We start from the raw sequence: 19,620 nt of genomic DNA on the forward strand, positions 1-19,620 counted from the left end.
TGGGCTCAACCCCTTATATTCTTCTTCTATAGAGCGCCCTCTTTTCTCAGTCCCCTTTTTTTTTTGCACACGGCCCTTATCTTTTTACTCCTTTAGGTTCATCCTTCGCTTTTACGACGTTGTTATGCTTGGATTCACAGAATACATGGCAACGTAATTTTCCGAGTAAGCTATAGCCGCTAGCGTCACACTGTACACGTGTAGCTTTATGCCTTCTAGGAATTATTACTTAGCAACTTTTTAGATGACTCACAGTAAATTTTACATAGCTTAAGTGAGGCTTAAATTTAAATCAGATTATCTCTCTTTTTAGACATACTTTAAAATGAAATCTTAATATAATCACCACAGCTTAAATATAAGGTACTTAAAATAAAGAATACAAATTTTACATAAAGTGAAGAAGTTTCACTTTTAATTACAGCTGATGTGCAGGTATTTCTCTTTGTCAGTGAGTTTTATATGTTAGATTCCAAATGAATGCTTTCTTTCCAAGATTCCTTCATTTAGGGTCTAACAATACTATTCTCCTAAGTTGACCATAATTTCCAGCTTTGTAGTTCGGCATGTAACCTGTTCTAATGAAAACATCAATATAATTCGATACTTCCCAAGAAACCACAGCATGATTACTGTCACCAACTGGTGGCAGTGATCAGCAATCCAAAAGAATTTTATCATTATGCCACAAGCAAAAGAAAGAATACACGTGGAAGAGTACTTTACTGAATGCAGATGGTGACATAATAATAATAATAATAATAATAATCCTTCAGCAAGGACAGGGTTGAACAGGAATAATTATGGTTATTAAAAGAGTATCTATCTGTATATAAAAGGAAAACTTTAAAATGCAGAGCTAAAGTTTGTGAAGAATTTATTTGTAGTTAGCTTCTCTTTTATCATCTGTTAGAGAAAAACAACTCTATCTCATTTTGGAGTTTGTGATCCATTCCTGTATTCTCTTCTGTTTTGGACACAATAGAAGATCGAAGAAAAAAGAAAGAAGAGAAGAAGAAAATCACAATAGAAATTAAGAAAAAGATTGTGGAAAATATGAGAAAGGAGTCAGGCAAAGTGATCTGTGCAAGCGGTATGACTTGTCCAAATCCACCATAGCTACAATTGTGAAGAAAGCAGATTTTTATAAGGAACTGGATGTGGCCAAAGGAGATAGTGTATCTCAAAATATGATCTGTTTACAAGCTCAGACTATTTACAAAGTTCTTTCACAGAACTTGCCATCCACTAGCAGTAGCAAAGACATTGGCAAAGGGTTTAAAGCTAGCAAAAGATGGTTTGAGAAATTCAAGAATAGAACTGGTATCCATAGTATTGTTATACATGGAGAGGGTGCTAGTGCTGACAAAGAAGCCGCTGAAAGGTTCATGAAGGAATTTCAGAAACTGATGGAGTCAGAAGGTTACAGACCAGAACAAGTTTTCAACTGCGATTAAACCTGGCATTTTCTGGAAGAAAACGTTCATCACAAAGGAGGAAATGGCATTGCCAGGACACAAGCCAATGAAAGATAGACTAACTTTGCTTTTTTGTGCCAATGCCAGTGGTGACCTGAAGATAAAACCTCTGTTGGTTTACCACTCTGAAAATCCTAGTGGTAAACCAACTCTAGGATTTTGGATTGCCTCCTAATACCACACCACTCCTACAACCAATGGATCAATATGTTATTTCCAACTTCAAAAAGCTTTATACCAAAGCTCTTTTCCAAAGATGTTTCGAAGTTATCACTGACATAGAATTAACCCCCCAGGGAATTCTGGAAGAATCATTTCAATATTCTTCATTGGTTGCATCTTATTAGTCAGGCATGGGAAGATGTTTCTGTGAGAACTCTAAAATCAGCCTGGAAAAAGTTGTTGCCCAACTGTGTCAGAGGAACTGCATTGGAAGGACCTGAAAGCGAAATTGACATTGTAGATACAGTTGTCTCCCTGGGCAAGACCATGCATTTGGAAGTTGATGAAGCAGACGTAGAGGAGCACTACATTGAGCTGACCACCGAAGAGCTATAGGAGTTAAGAGAGCAGGAAAAAGAAAGGGATGAGGAGGAAACACAAATATCTTCAGAGGACGAAGAAGACAGCAACAAAAAGGGAGCAATTCCAACAGGTGACATAAAAAAATCTTGCAGCGCTGGGGCGAATTGCAAGAATTGGTTAACAAGTGGCATCCATATGTGTTGTTTCTAGAGTCACCAATATCTTCAATGACAATGCCATTAATCACTTTAGAAGGGTGTTAAGGAATCAACAGAGTCAGTCAACATTGGATAGATTTTTTAAACCTTCCTTACCTAAGAGACAAAAGAAGCAACTGATGACAACAAATCAAACTCCTGAACAACAAAACCAGCCACAAGAAAATTGATTTTTTTTACAATTTAATGGAAGATGATTTTCATACTAATCATGTAAAACCAAAGATTTAATAAATAAAAATTAATATGCGATTTTATACAAAATGCATATTTATAGTGTAAAAATGCTCCTTCTCACTCCTCCATTTCTTGGCATTTTCTTCATTTAGTTGAGAATAGTTTTTTATTTTATTTATTTTTTTTTTAATTTTGGAATCTGTGAACAGATTAATTGATTTTCCATAAGATATAATGGAAAATTGGGTTTCGAGATACGAACCGTGGTCAGGAATGAATTAAGTCCGTAAGTCGAGATACCACTGTATATCAGTTCTGTTTCCAGAAGTTCTTACTTTGTTTGTAGTTCTGAATTTTTCAGAAATCAAATCCACCAAAACTGATTTAAGAATGACCACAAAATACCTTCTTCCAGTAATAAACTGGAATTAAACCATTGGATTACAGCATACTTTTCCTTTATTCCATTAAAAACATATTTTTAAAAAAAAAAAGCCATGGGCATTGTCTTTCCCACTTTGAGTGAAATTCACTACCTCAATGATGATATCATTATTAATTAAAAAAAAAAGGTTTTCCAATATGTCTGTGAGGATTTTTTTATTTACCTACTGCTGAACACTGCCAGAATTTCATTATTTCCCCATGATCAAAAATCTAAAAAAATAGAAATGCCATGTTTCTGTTTTTTTGGTGAAGTAATGATGGAAGTAAATCACACTCAAATAATAGACAAAGCTGAAATAATAGAAAAATGGACCTATCCGGAGCATTAGATTCGATATGCTAATCATAGCAAAGATTACAACAAAACTTTGTAACTGTCAGTATTACATTCATCACCCAAGTAGGATATATAGCACCAAATACCCTGGTTAGGAACAAAGAACATGTGATCCTATCTGCTTCTTTTTTCATTTTTCCACTGCTCCGATTTATAGAGGGTTATAGAATCTCTGGTTCTCTATTGCAGCTCCTCTCTGTCTAATTTTTTCCCTTACTCATTTCTTTGTCCTTGTGCCTGTTTTCTACTAAATTTTTTTTCTTTCTTTCTTATTCTTCATGAAATGCTCTCCAACTAACAACTTACGTTACTACTCCAAGAGATCATCTACAAATTATAAGTGAGGAACTGAGAGCCTTCTTGCTCTCAGCTCCTCAACTTTAAAATATAGTATTCGAGAATTCTTTAATGCCATTAGCTTGCTGTATCAAAATAACTTACTCAGAATAAATGGATTACTGCAAGAGATTCTAAAACAGTGCACTGCAAAATAAGCAGTTCTTTATGAAACCATGATACAGTGTGTTGAATATTTTGTTTTGATGCTGTATGTCAATAATTCAGTAAACATATCTTGGACAATAATTTTCAATTAGATTAGGTATTTATTTATTTATTTTCCTTAACAAACTTTGTTTGGGAGATGGTATCAACCCATCTCGAGATAACTTATTGCTCAATGAAGATAATTACTCTGAACTGTCTGAAGAAGATGATTTTGAAGCAGAGATTAATAAGAAGGCTACTTGGAACAGTCATGTAAGGTTTTGTGACTTTTCCCCCCATCTTTCAAGCTAAAATATTTTCTAAACTTCTCTTTGTTTTAGTGCTGTATTGTAGTTCTTATATAATTAATGAATGTGAACAGTAGATATATATTATGAATTAGATTTTTTATTGCTGTTAATTTAAATAACAAAGTAAAAGACTTTAACTTGGCAGTGAAACATATTAAATGAAAGTATAAGAAATACTTTTATTATATTTTTGCCTGATGAATTGCATTGAGAGGATTTGCATTAGAGCAGATGCAGTCAAACATGTTCGTCTATCCCTGAGATAAATGCTTGAGTATAGGAATGATCATGCAATGCTGAGTACAATTTTCCAGGTTCTGAATCTGATCAGATTGTTAATTACATCACACATCAGATTAACAATCTGATGTTAATTACATCACATTGTTAATTACATCCCCTTGGATCCAAGGGGATGTTGAAATGCATGTTATATTATGCTAGTAGCATCAGAAATAAAAGAGGGATTTCCTTTGATTGACTTGACTTCACAAAAAAAAATTATCAGCATCAGTGAGACTTGGTTGACAGGACGATGATATAGGGATAGAATATAAATATTTTCAGAGAGGATAGAGAGAATGGGATGGGAGAAGTAGAAGTGGTATTGAGTGTGTGGGAGGTTATATATTTTTACTTCTCTCTCTCACATGCTCCAAGTGGTTTAAAACTTAAATTCAAAATGAAAAGAAAATACTGAAACTAAATTCCCAATTAACCTTGCACACAGGTTTGTATGCCAGGAGATCTCACGTGTAATTTAACCTGTTAAATTCCTATTTTAAAGTCATTAAACCCATTAAGAGATTGAGTCCTCACACTCTTTTTTAACCAAAATAAATATCTTTAATTTACAAAAAGCACAAATATATACATAAAACCAACTGCTTAACTATTATGCAAGTGCCAGTGTATTCTTCAATTCACATTGTATTCTTCGTGCATAGCTTCCTTTCAATCACATAAACCAACGGATATTGTTCTATATTGACAAAACTCCTGTAACTTTAGTCTCTTGCTTCCTACAGAACTTTTATTCCTTCTCGAGTGAACAGGAGAAAGACTAACACAAAACAAAACTACTCGCTATGTGATAGCAATGCAAGAGAAGTAAAATAAATTCAAGATACCAAGAAATTATATACTTGGTTTAATCCTTTATCCAAGTGTAAGCATACAAAGTTTGTGCCTGAAATATAATCAGGACTAGGGCAACTCATATACTGAAGCTAATGACTTATCACTTGCCTTAGTATCCCATAATGCAAATCCTTATGGGTATGTATAATGTTATGCATTATGGGAAGGTTCACTACCCAGATCAGTTTCGACCTTTATTGAGGTGAAAAGTAAAGAGTTCATCATAGGCCTAGAGTAGTTTGTATAGGGGTGCAAGAGAGCCTGATAGTATTAGGAGAAAGAAAAGCAGATAGATAGCATGAGAGATAGAGAAAAGGCCTCAGCTCTTTTATATCAATATATAGCCAAAGGCTATCAGTTTTCCTTTTTCACCAATCTCATATAGATGAACAACCAAAAGACCAATTGAAACTAAAGTGCAAAGATGACTGATACCCAGGTGGTTAGCCCCATCTAGGTTAATTGCCTTGAGTTGGCCTTCTCTCCCTGGGATTGCTCTCCAGTCATCCCTGCAATTGATTATAAGACCACATTGAATTAAGAGGATGGAACTATTTAAAAAAAACCTCTCAGCAAGAATAGACAGAATTTATCTCCCCCTGGTGAATATTGCATAATGTAAGTGGTCCACACCATCTAGTTATGAATTTGATATCTCCAAGAATGCTTCTTTCTAAATACAAAAATTGTCTGACTGAACAATAAATACAATATTATGAAGCATTTGGATGTCATATTGCTGGTTTTCAAATCCATGTTTCTTTCTAACCTTCCATAAATGGTATTTTAATTCATGAATTATAAAAATCAAAATTATCTTCCCATTGCTGACAGGTGGTGGATATTGCAAAAAATAACCTGTTCTGTAGTAAGTAATGGAATGCCCAACACATTACACAATCTGTTCCAAATACACAGGGCAAGAGGACAGCTGGAGAATGGATGTTCTACTGTTTCCAATCGGTAACAGATGTCACAGATTGGATCCCCGATGTTAAAATACCTCCATTTGATGGTATTGACTGGAAGGCAGCCATATGCAATTCTCAAAGCAAGATCCTTCCCGTTAGGGTACCCTTGGAACTTCATCAAGTTATGAAACAAAATATTGTTGTCAGTACCCAACTGTGGAACTTTGTGGCGAAAGAGATTAAAGATTTCTTTATACCACATTTTACTTTTTTTAGTGGAAAGAATGTCAATTCCAGGAGTAATGGGAAGATGAAAACCCAAGTAGTACCAGAGAAGGGGCTGCACATGTGTGATTAGTTTGCAATATTTTATGGATTTTAGAAGCTGTATTGCTTAAATAGCAGAATTTTAAGACTAGAAGTCCAAATCTTCTATGCTTTTTTGATAGTTGAAGAAATTCCTTTATCTGGTGCATCTCAGAAAAAATAGCCAGAATGTTAAAGAAATATAATCTCTGCACTGCTTTCAAACCTTATTTGAAGCTCACTTCCTTTCTTTGCACTCCTAAGGACCCACTTCCTCTCCTCTCTGTTCCAGGTGTTTAAAGATTCGTTATTCTTACAACTTATCAGATTATGGTCAGACTGAGAGATATGCTAACATCTACCTAGATGAACACAAAAAATATATTCGCTGTCACAACTTATGGTCACTCAGGTAATAGCTGACCTTGCCTTTGGATACCTTCAGGATCAAATGAAAAACACTACTATACTTCATTAAACAAATACAAACTTGAAAGACTCTTTTAAGAATCAACAGCAGATTTTAAAAACCCAGCCTAAAATATCTAAATATGGTTGTGTTAAACTTACCATGATTTGGGTTAGTTTAATTCTTAGGTCTCCCATCCACCAGCTAAGACTAGTGAACAGTACCCATAGAGGATCTCCTTCGTAGGTCCAAAATAGTTTAATTTCTTCCACTTATTGGTGTATGCATTATTACAATTTTAATATTGTATTCCTGAAGATATCACTGTGACAGAGATGAAAGAAATTATATTCTTGGTTTCATCCTTTATCCAAGTGTAAGCAAACAAAGTTTACACACGAAGTCACTTCACAACTAGGCGACTTGTATATAGATGCTAACGACTTCACATCAGTTATCTTAGTATCCCATAATGCAATGCTTATATCCTTGGACATGTGTGATGCTATGCATTATGGGAGGGGCCACTACCCAGACTACCCAGACCAGTTTTGACCTTTACTGAGGTCTCATCAATGGGAGCCAGACCCAGAAGTGATACCAAGGTTGAAGTAATGCAGAAGTTGATATAGTTGAACCGTGGAATGCATTGCCCAATACAGTGGTGAGAGCATGAATGGTGAATCAGTTCAAGGAGTGGTATGATAGACTTTGTGTCTCGTATCTTCATGGAGGTCCTGAGTCATAATAATAATAATAATATGGGATATAAACTTGCAGCCTTTTCAGGAACAAATGTTGCCTTGTAATGGGCTGGTCCACCAAAGCAGGCATTTCAGTAATTATTGGTAACAATTTAAGATTTAATTAAACATCATTACTGCATTTCATCATATAAATCTCATTCTTCTCTTCTTTTTTTTAATGATGTGATTACTAGGATGCTAAATAACAGATGCTAAATTAGTGAAGATGAAAACAGTTATTAAACTATTTGCTAATTCACTAACTGTTTTCATCTTCACTAATTTAGTATCTGTTAAAAAATTAAATTTTAAAACTTAATTTTTCTGAAACTACTAAGTTCCGCTATTTATGTATTATGAAATGTTAATAATAAAAATACATTACCAGTAAATAAATAAATATTCAGTATGACATATGAGACATTAAATATCTAGTGTTGAAGAGGCAAAGTTAGTAAAAGAGAAAGGGAAGGATTTTGAGTCCCCCCCCCTCTTTGTGTATTCTTTCTTAAGAATTATTTTTGTTTTCCTTATTATAGGCAGGAAGTTCAAGTGATAAGCCAAGAAATGTGGAATCATTTAAACATGAAATGTTATGATTGATCGAATAACTTGGAACACCTATACATTTTGAATTCTCATGGAGGATATAAGAAGCATATATTAATAGGGAAGGCGTTCTGCTGGTAACAGTGATATTAATGTTACAGAATTTAGACCTATCTACAGTCTTCATGATAAACAGTAATTGCAAAATACCACATATTTTGTAGCATTTGTTTTTATTTATTTTATAGTATGTTGCATGAATTTATTAGCGACCAGCAGAAAATATTCTTGGCAATAAATAACGTTTATGACTGAAATAATATATAACACTATTTTATAGAATCAACACATTTATTTGCAATTATAAGCTACCGTATGCTTAAAAGAATATTGCTTTTTATTTCATTGTGATATATCTTTATAAATGTGATATATCTATACATGTTCTATACATACATACCTGCATATATAAATATATATATATATATATATATATATATATATATATATATATATTTCAGAATGTTAAGAAATCCTTTATCTTCCTTGTGCCATCATTTTTCCTTTTATTAATTTCACTCGTTAAAGATGTATACAATCTGATATTCTGAATTTGTATTTAGCTATATGCTTTTATATAGTTCCTTAATTTCAAATTCCACTTTAAAACTCAGTGTATAGATAATGCAGCTTGTGGATTACATACTTGACATTTTTATGTGTTCTTACCTTTTTTGTTACATTTGGTTGTACAGATGTCTGGTAGATTTTGAATAGTGATTATGAAAATTTGTGCAATTAAGCACATCTCAAGCTTCTTTCTAAAGATGGCACTTATTTCTGCTGTATTTGTTAAATTAAAATTTTAATAAGTTGAAATTTTTTTTTTTGACCAAGTAACAGTTATGTACAAAAAAAAATATAGTCATTTAAACTGTAGATCAGATTATTGATCAGATAATAATTGGCTATAGCTAGGATAATGCTTTATATGTGTAATTTGAAAAGAAATTTTAATGGTATCTAAAATAAAGAAAAAACTTAATTCAAACTTATGTATTTAAGCAGTTTTTGTCAGGGTATCATTTGCATATTTGTAATTAAGATCAATATTTTATTTCTTTGACTATTAAGTGAACATAAGTTTTGACTAAACTTGATTTGAATTAAATTTAATCTTGTTATGTTATTAGAGCAATCAAAAAACAACTGCGAATACTTTTAAACTTCCACCCATATCAAGCAGAGATAATTGTTATTATCATAATATTGTCTTATATTACCAGTCATCATGTCATTTCATCACTCAATTGCTGGTTATGTAAACTGAAATTTATTTTTTTACAGCTGCATCATATTTATATGTTGCTAGAAATGTAAAAAAAAATTTTTTTATAATGATGAAACAGTTATTTTTGACCACAAGAACTATAGGAAAGATAGACTTTATTTGGGTTTGTAGGTCAGATTTATTTCAAACTAAGTTATACCAACTAGTTTTGCCAACAAAGCTGTTGGCTTTGTCAGGGTAAAAGATATATAGATGTAAGACCACTTTAATGCTAAAACTGTAAATGAACCAAATATAATTGCAATATTACAAAAATCAGAATAATGCGTACATCACACACAGAGCGTTATTGAAATGAAATGAAGTCTAACCCCGATTTGTCTTCTCTATTATTGTTTACGTCTCCTATGGGTTCCTTTTTCCTGATTTCAAAACTTCTAGAAGTCTGGCCAATGTAGTTCAAGCCGCACGAGCAGGGAATATTGTAGACTCCGGCATATTTGTAAAAATGATGACTGTCTTTTGGAGATCTTAAGAATTGGCAGATGGTCTTTGAAGGTTTAAAAGCCACTCGTATTCCATGTGGCTTGAGGAGGCTTTCAATCTTATTGGAAACTGTCCCCGTATATGGAATTATAATGTATATCTTCAGGTTGTCTTTGTTGGGGATCACAGAAAAGTATCTTGTGGATCAATTTTCTAGGATAACCATTCTTTGTAAGGTTATTTGATATCAGGGAGAGTTCATCTTTGAGGATTTTATCATCTGTCGTAATGAGAGAGGCTCTATTTTTTAGTATGTGTACAATGCTAAGTTTCTGAAAAATGTGGTGTGAAGTGAAGTGCATGAATCGACCTGTATTGGTTGGTTTGCAATAGATTGTAAGGCTGATGCGTTCATCTGTTTGTTTCATAATTAAAGTGTCCAGAAATGATAATTGGTTTTCTTTTTCAAGTTCTAAAGTGAATTTAATTTTGTGGTGCAAAGCATTGATCTTGCTTAGGAACTCGAACAGATCCTTTTCAGTGTTTTTCCAAACAATAAAAATGTCATCCACACATCTCCACCATGCTGCAGGTTTAGGGTCTAGTTGAGATAAAATTTTACTCTCAAATTTCTCCATGAAGAGATCCGCACAAGGTGGTGAAAGTGGGCTTCCCATTGCAAGGCCTGATAATTGTTGATAAATAGTTTTATTCCATAGGAAAAAGTTGGATTATAAACAATGATGGAACAGAGAAGTAATGTCTTCAGAGAAGAGGCTTCTTAAAATGTTGATTACTCCTCTAAGTAGAATGTTGGTGAATAAAGATGTAACATCCAGGCTTGCCAGAAGATCTGTATTGGAAATTGAGATGTCGCTTAATTTCTCCACGAAATCTTGTGAGTTATGTAAGTATCCGAATTGTGAATGTGTGCCTTAAGGAGACCTGCAAGGTGTTTTGATAATAAATAAGTAGACAAATTAATTCCATCAACAATGGGGGCATAACGGTTTTCCATTTTTGTGGACTTTGGGAGAGCCATATAGTCTCGGTGTTAGTGGATGCATAGACTTTAATCTAAGTTTTAAGTCTGTTTGCCAGCTATCCATATTATGTAATAAATCGTTGGTATCATTGTGATTCTTTAATGTGGGGTCTGAATCTAAAACATGGTAGGTAGATGTATCAGACAGTAAGTTAGTTATCTTTTCTTTGTAATCACTGGTGTTTAAGATCACTGTAGAGTTACCTTTATCGGCTTTTAAGATGATGATTTCTTTATTTTTCCTTAACTTAAAAATAGCTCTTTTCTCTAGAGGAGTGATGTTTTTGTTGGGAGCTCTTGAAGAAGATAGAATGATACTGCTTTTTAGTCTGAGATCATTAGCTGTGGGCTCCGGCAGCAACAAAACTGCCTTTTCTATATTGCATATGATGTCAATTTTAGGAATTTGGTCAGGGGTAATAGCAAAGTTGAAACCTTTTTTTAAGTATACTCACTTCTGGTTTTGTTAAAACGTAATCGGAGAAATTAAAGATGACTGTGTTATCCGGCAGGCTAGGTTTTGACTGAAAATGTTTTTCGTAAAGAACGTTACATTTTTTAATTTGGCTTTGTTTGTTGATTGAAAAGGCCTTTCCATTGCTATTATTTATCATTCTATCTAAAAGTGACCATAGGTTTTGGTCTAAACTGCTGGAAATATCTTCGTAAATCTGATAGCATTCTGTATCTATTTGCCTTAATTCAGATCTAATGTTTTGTATCCGCTCATGTACCACTTAAACACTAAAACTGTAAATGAACCAAATATAATTGCATTTTTACAAAAAACAGAAGAATGCATACATCACACGCATAGAGCATGTATGATCTCACTTGTTATGTAGGAACGTTCTATAATTTGTAGCAAAATTTAATTCTGGCAAGTTTAAAGATCTAATGAGGGTCTTCCAGATCTCAGGCAGAATTAATCCTTTGGTTTCTATTTAGGTTTTGTTTTGAACGAATAACTGTTGTGGCTTCTTTTATCATTCGGGAGCGGAAATCCTCCTCTAAGTAGGGCATGGAGCTTTTGCCCCATTCTATGGTATCGTTTGTCCTAGAGAAATGAAAGGCTAACCCCGATTTGTTAATTTTGTAAGGAACACATAGGAGACGTAAACAATAATCTCTATTATTGTTTACGTCTCCTATGTGTTCCTTTTTCCTGATTTCATTCTAGAAGTCTGGCATGTAGTTCAAGCTGCACGAGCAGGGGATATTGTAGACTCCGGCATATTTGTAAAAAGGATGACTGTCTTTTGGAGATCTTAAGAATTGGCAGATAGTCTTTGAAGGCTTAAAAGCCACTCGTATTCCATGTGGCTTGAGGAGTCTGGCAATCTTATTGGACACTGTCCTCGTATGTGGAATTATAATGTATATCTTCAGGTTGTCTTTGTGGGGGATCACAAAAACGTATCTTGTGGATCAATTTTCTAGGATAACCATTCTTTGTAAGGTTATTTGATATCAGGGAGAGTTCATCTTTGAGGTTTTTATCATCTGTCGTAATGAGAGAGGCTCTATTTTTTAGCATGTGTACAATGCTAAGTTTCTGAGAAATGTGGTGTGAAGAAGTGAAGTGCAAGAATCGACCTGTATTGGTTGGTTTGCGATTGACTGTAAGGCTGATGCGTTCATCTGTTTGTTTCATAATTAAAGTGTCCAGAAATGGTAATTGGTTTTCTTTTTCAAGTTCTAAAGTGAATTTAATTTTGTGGTGCAAAGCGTTGATCTTGCTTAGAAACTCGAACAGATCCTTTTCAGTGTTTTTCCAAACAATAAAAATGTCATCCACATATCTCCACCACACTGCACACCACACTACGAAACCAACAGCTATAGTTGGCAAAACTAGTTGGTATAACTTAGTTTGAAATAAATCTGACCTACAAACCCAAATAGAAGTCTATCTTTCCTATAAAAATTTTTTAATTTTCTTCCTTTGTCTTTCTCATTCTCATTTCAATGTCTAGTCACTTTAACATACAATTGATTACTATTTGTAAAGGGCTAGTAAGTTATTACCATCCCTCCCCTGCCATTCTAGCAAAATCATTTGAAAGATTTTCAGCAGTAAATGAGAGAAATTTTAGATGATTGATAAGGTCAGATTTGTGTACATATTTATTCTTGTGTATTTTAAACATTTTTGCCACATTGTGTGGAAGTTACAATTTTGCATTTTTCTACAGATATAGTTACCTGTTTGTGAATATGGTGATATACTTTTAGGTTAGTTTTGGAACTTAATCTAAAGTTACAAGATATAGGAAAGTTAAATAAAATTTACTAACTTTCAATTATGGAGAGTTTTATCGAATTTTTTATTATCAGTAATTTTGAGATTTTAAAAAAATACAAGAACTTTTTTTCAATATAAACAGCAAACACACACACACGCTTGTAAAGTTTACACAAATCATACAGATGTTGGTGTAGTTTAATTATAAATCAGATAAATGAGATGTGTGATTAGCAAATTTCTTAGTAAAATAAATAAAAATAAAATTTGCTGACTAAATACATAGAACATTCTCCTCTTGTAGCCATTTTGTAATTGATTTCCTATGTTTTTCATAGTATTGCCTGTAAGCTTGTGCTTATTTAGGGTTAATGACATTGACATTCATTCATTCATTATCATCTTTAAGTAAGTTGGTTAGTTAACCTTTATGTTAGTGCACTGATCATTGTTGAACTAAGGAAAATTAAAATTTAGTACAATCTTCTGAAAGAAGTAATTTTCTATAGTTTAGTTAATTTATTTAAAAAAAAATTTTGATCACAAAGTATAAGAAATCACAATTCTTAGTACATCAACTGTTTTTCAGTATTTGAGAAATAAGTTTGGTTTTTGTGTAGTAGACAATACATTTACAGAATATAAGATGCATACTATATATGATTTATCTGCAAGCCTTGATATGTAGAATAGTGTTTGTTTATAGCACAACTTTAATTGGTCAGCAGACATACAACTCCCCCCCCCCCTCTAGACTGCTTAAGACAAAAGCAGTCTAGAGCAGGGGTTCTCAACCTTTTCCGGTGGCGTACCACTATATTTAATTTAGGATATAAGATGTCCCAGGGGAAAAATAAGCATTTCTCTACAATACTAGTGATTTATTTAGTTATTTATTATTTTATTCAGATATTTATTGGAGAAACAGATACTCTTTGAATCTATTCAATGGATTGTTCTGTGAAATGTGTAATTTTTAAAAATTAAAATAATAATGAGTGAATACATAAACAAATTTTGACAAACACATATTCCTGATAATGGTTCTCCAGTTCTCAAATAAACTTACAATCAGTACAAGCTATAAATGTAACATTTTTTTAATTACAGAACTCCCATTCTTGTTTTAGTGTAAAGGTTGTGCTTGTTTAGCTAAACACAGCTTCTTAATGTCTGGTTTCAGTTGACTTAATTTGAGTCTTAAATCGGGTTCAACATTCAACTCATTCCTGTACTTGTTTTTGATATAAATTAGAGAAGAAAACCCACATTCACAAAGGTAAGTAGTTGCAAACACCAACAGAAATTTTACAGCTTTTTCTGAGATCATTGGATATTCATTTCTTCTTGCCAACCAGAAATCTGTTAAATCCATCCTCTTGATTGTTTGCCTGAGACTTCCGTCACAGGAGAGCTCTATCAGTTCATCTTTCTCGGAAGGAGTTAACATTTCTGGTAAGGTGTCGTCAATGGAAAACGGCTCTCTAATCCAAAATTCTGAAGCCAGGTTTTCAGGGAAGTATTCCTTGAAATCTGTGATTAGACTCCCAAGATGCTTTTTTATATTCACTGCCAGTTCACTATGAAGAAAAGTTTCATTCTCAGTTAAGAAAGCATCCAACAATGGAAAGGAACACGTGTTTCCAGTATCGATTTCTTTGATGATGAAGCCAAGTTTTTTCCTAAGAGCCACAGTTTTATCCTGTACCAAAAATAAGGAGGTATGTGCATCCTGCAAGCTCGTGTTCAGCTGATTGATGTGGCAAAATAAATCTGCCAGGTAAGCCAACCAGGCAAGGCACAGTTCATCAGTGAAATAATCTGAGGATTTGTCAGAGAGAAAAATCTGCACTTCTGAACGAAGTTCAAACAGGTGGCTCAATACATTTCCCCTCGACAGCCACCTAACTTCAGTGTGAAGTAAAAGAGAATCATGTTCAGCACTCATTTCATTGCAGAAAATGAAAAATAGTCTCATAGCTCTGGACTTCATGAAGTTAACAATTCTCACACTTTCATTCAAAACTGTCTTCAGAGTAACAGGCATATTTCTTGTGGCTAAAGTCTCGCGATGAATGCTGCAATGTACAAATTTTGCTTGTGGAGCTACTTCTTTAATTTTTGTAACAACGCCACTGTATTTCCCAACCATTGCATGTGCTCCATCATTTATTCCATTCTATGTCATTCATTTTCGTAAATTGATCTAATTTTGAAAATATCTCATTTGAGGTTGTTTGAGCAGGCAGTGGTTCACAAAACAAGAACTCTTCCTTCACTGTTTTCCCATCTATAAATCTTATATACGTAAGAAGATGGGCCATGCTGGTATTGTCGGTAGTTTCATCCAATTGTATAGAAAAATATTTACTAGCCTGAACTTTTTCTATTAACTTCTCCTTAACATTTGAAGACAAATCTGAAATTCTTCATGATACGGTGTTATTGGATAATGGAATCATTTCAAGTTGTTTTGCTGCCTTTTCCCCCAAAATTATTCTAACCATATCTGTAGTTGCTGGTAATATTAATGACTCTCTGATCGTGTGAAGTTTTCCTGCCTTAGCTATTCTTAAACTGACTTCATAAGATGCCTCCAGAGCCTTCGTGTTAAATCCTGAAAATGAGGATATTTGTTTTTTTCTTGCTGACAAATTGGACAGTTTTTTCTGGAAATATTCCAAAGCTTTGTGTTTTAAATCGCCATGCTTGGTTTCAAAATGATGTTTAAGAAGGGAAGGCTTCATCGAATGTTTTGATAGTGTTTCATAACAAATCACACACTGGGGAACAGGTGTGGTTTCTTCTCCAATATATGTGAAACCATATGATAAATAACTAAGATTATATTTACATTGTGCTGTACGGGGCTTTTTGTTGCATTCTTGTACAATGATGTCCTCCGTCGGTTGGTTAGGATTCGAAGTAGTGGCTTCTGGCAGAGAAGAATTGTTTCCACCACTTACACTCATTTCTTCCTTCGATCTTTTTGAGGACCCACTCGTTAACCACTTATTCATGTTCCGGTTTCTATCCTCTGACACAAACTGCATATAAATATGACAATTTCACAAATAAAATCTCACATTCAAAGACAATAATCTAACATCACTACTTTCTTACCTGTAACTGCGGCTAATCAAACAACAATGGACAAACTGTTTCCCATTGTTGTCCAATCAAATATATTCGAGTTACTTTCTGTCATTGTCATTTGATTAATACTTATTAAATTCAAATTGAACTTCCATATTATTTTTGTATATTATTATACAAAAGTTTTTAATGATAATCTAAAATCTAATTGTTTTCATTTAGTTGCATGAAATATTTTAAGTAGAACTGTTAAATATTTGTACATACATTTTTAATTCTCAACTCATGTTGCGAGTAAAAAAATACGTTAATTTACCCTTTTATTTTATACTCTGTTTTTGTACCACCCGGCAGTGGCTCACATACCACCATTGGTACGCGTACCATAGGTTGAGAATCCCTGGTCTAGAGGATAAATATTTGGTAATTATGCATCTGCACAAAGCTGCTGAGAATCTCAGTAATTCATATAAATTGTATGTGGGAAGAGAGAAGAAATGGCTTTGAGATCCATAATAACATCTACTTATGTTACTTAATATTGTAGTTTAGTTAATTAATATAAAAAATGTTTCTTTAGCTATGTGATATTATAAGATAATGAAATACTGATACACATTTCTTTTTGTGCGTATTTATTAAACATCATTTTTAAACTAAAATGCCTGATAGTTTTAATATTTAATGCCCTTGTTTGTCTTTATTCAACATATATATTTGTAAGTTTGAAAATTGCATTTGGCAAATTTACCTTTATTTTATGATTTAGGATTGAATGAGTAATATATATATATATATATATTTTTTTTATTTTTTTCACTTAATTTTAAAATTCAAATACTTTATTTGAAAATTAAGTTTATTAAGGAAGATTGCCTTTATAATTGAAAGTATTTCTTGTTAAGAAATACTTTCAATTGCCATTGAAAGTATTTCTTAACAATGTAGCAAGAGATTCGTGATTGGATGTATAGACATTAGTTTTAAATTGTATTTAATAATTGCACACTTTAGAATAATCTTATATGCCAAACAGTTATTTTAAATAATCTGTTTTTCCCCCCACCCTTTTCTCTTCCTCCTTATAGAATTTTTAAATATGCACATTTGTCATGTTTAAATAGTGCACTTCATTGACTCCCTTTATAATATTAGACATGTGAAGGTAGGGATTTAAATTTTAAATTTGGAGGTCTGAAAGTAAATAATTTTTGCCCTTCTCTCTTAAGCTTCATCTCTGCTAAATCTCTGTTTAGCATTGCAATGTTTACATCATGCTCTTAGTTTAAGCATCCTTATAAAACTATATAAGAAAAAATCAATGCTTTAGTTTTTCACTTTTTTTTTCTTGCCTATAATCATATATATGTGGTTATATGAAAAATTTTCAGTAATTTTTAGTCAACAGGCTCTGTGAGAATCATATATAATAATAGATCTCCTGTGATGAGGTAATGGAATCCAGAAAGATCAAATAATAATAGTGTTTAAAGTTCCTTTTATTTCTGTTGGCCTGGGTGTGGAATGTATAAAATCCCTGTTTTCCCTGCAACCAATAGATTATAGTTTTTCTGATTCTGAATCTTTGTAAAAGTTTTTAAGTAGGAAATGATTTTCATTGGCAGATGTATGAAACAACCACTTATTTAAATGTACCCCTGAACTGTCATAAAAAAACATTTGTACTCCAGAGTACAGTTCCCACCTCATCTAACTTTTGGCCTATGCAATAATGCTATATAGGTTTTAGCCTTTCATTTGCAGGTTGCCATAACTCTTTTTAATAATAATTTTGTTTCTGAAAGGTTGGCATCCTGTAATGCCATTAGTACCATGTGGCTAAGCATTAGATTTCTCAAATAGTAAAGAAAGTCATTCAGACATCACCAGAAATCCACCTGTTAATCAGCGACTCCAATGCAGATACTGCTGCTTAGGATATACAGCAAATTTCTCCTTGCCTATATCATCTATCTCTGGACATGTGCAGTAGAAAGATTTCAAGAGACCTGTGTTACACATATTTCCAGATTTTTGTTAAATGACTTAGATAGATATATCCTTGGTTGTGACATAAAGGACACTGCTCAGCAAATTGCCATCTTATGGTCTGCCTTCACTCTTTGTAAATGGGTAGCCAGATTTTTCAGATCTTTCCAATCTCTGCCAATGCAGGCCCTCTTTTTCCTATACTTAAAGGAACTGCTTTTGCTAACTACCTCAAATCATATCCATGGTTTTATTTATGATAGTATGCTCCGTTCCTTTTGAGGAAATTGTAATGCCCAAATTCCAAGCTGTTCAAAATCTTTAAATGTCCTTCCATCATTCAATGTGGGTAATGACAACCTGGTCATCTTCACTGCTACTAAAACTGTGTGTTCTTAGTTTTGCAACAAAATATCTTGAATTTGATAATGGCAATGGCATCATCTTATCTTAGATAATACCTAGCTCATCAGACAAGACTACATCTCTATCTTATTGGGCTTATATTTACTTCTAGCCTTTGTTTGTTTAAACACGTTGCATTTGTAGCTTGCTCAAATGTCCAGCTATTAACACTAAATAAATCCAATCTGTCCAACCTAGAAATATTGCGGTCACATTTGAAGTGATACACCAAAAACCTTCCAAAAATTCTCAATGCTAACCAAAAGAGAACACTTTGTAATCAGCCTGCTTTTCCAAGGGGAAAAAATGCAGGTTTAGCTAATTCACCCAATCTGCTTTTTCTTTTAATCTTTTGTTCCATTTACTTGTTTTCTGAAAATCCTTCCTCATGACAAGGACTTCAATTTCAGTTAAAAGAAGATTACTTCTCATTTGCCTTCTACCCACTCATGGGTAGATGGCAAGATACCACCAGTCTTGCTTTAAATTCTGACTACAACCTCTTGTGTATAGGACTGACGTTACAGAAAAAAAAGTGGGAGAAGGGGAATTGTGTTTTTAAAGCTGTTTTAAGCCTCCAGTAATCAAATCTCTAGTTCCCATACTGGTGAATATATCTGCCACCTGAAGACATTCCCAGAGACCCCATGCTATGGGAAGGGGTTCAAACATGCAGCCTGTTAGTTGCAAAGCAAAGATACTATTTATTGGGTCACCAGGCTTGCATTTTTTTTTTTTTTTTTTTAATGTGAATCCACTCACAAAAGGCTAGAAACCTAAATGACCCAAGGTTTAGATAATATGGAAATTATCTTATTAATGGATAATACTTTGTCATGTACAAAAAAAAAAAAAAAAAGGAGTAAGAAGATAGGAGTTAAGCCTTTGCAAAATTATAATCATATTGTACAGTTACTGATATAGAACCCAGTGAACAAGTTTCAAGTAGCATAGTTTTCTTGGAATACATGAGTGTGAAGTCTATAAATCTGTTAACTTTGTAATGGTGGTTTAAAGAAATGC

At 33.3% G+C, this 19,620-nt stretch overlaps 1 protein-coding gene across 4 annotated transcripts in view; it reads left to right on the plus strand.

The window, feature by feature from the left end:
- Positions 1-19,620, plus strand: part of LOC150101886 (CUE domain-containing protein 1-like) — a 150,507-nt gene that overhangs the window by 104,923 nt on the left and 25,964 nt on the right. For 2 of the 4 annotated variants that reach the window (XM_090400033.1, XM_090400034.1), the window contains exons 7-8: positions 3,818-3,941; positions 8,031-8,235. In XM_090400033.1, the coding sequence (XP_090256159.1) occupies positions 3,818-3,941; positions 8,031-8,090 (184 nt within the window). In that variant the 3' untranslated portion in view covers positions 8,091-8,235. The remainder of the gene's footprint in view (positions 1-3,817; positions 3,942-8,030; positions 8,236-19,620) is intronic. The other 2 variants (XM_090400036.1, XM_090400035.1) reach the window with 1 other exon arrangement.

Source organism: Typopeltis vanoorti, chromosome 11, assembly GCF_054136105.1.
Source record: "Typopeltis vanoorti isolate ZY-2024b chromosome 11, IOZ_Tvanoo_1.0, whole genome shotgun sequence".
In the NCBI taxonomy this organism is placed as follows: Eukaryota; Metazoa; Arthropoda; class Arachnida; order Uropygi; family Thelyphonidae; genus Typopeltis; species Typopeltis vanoorti.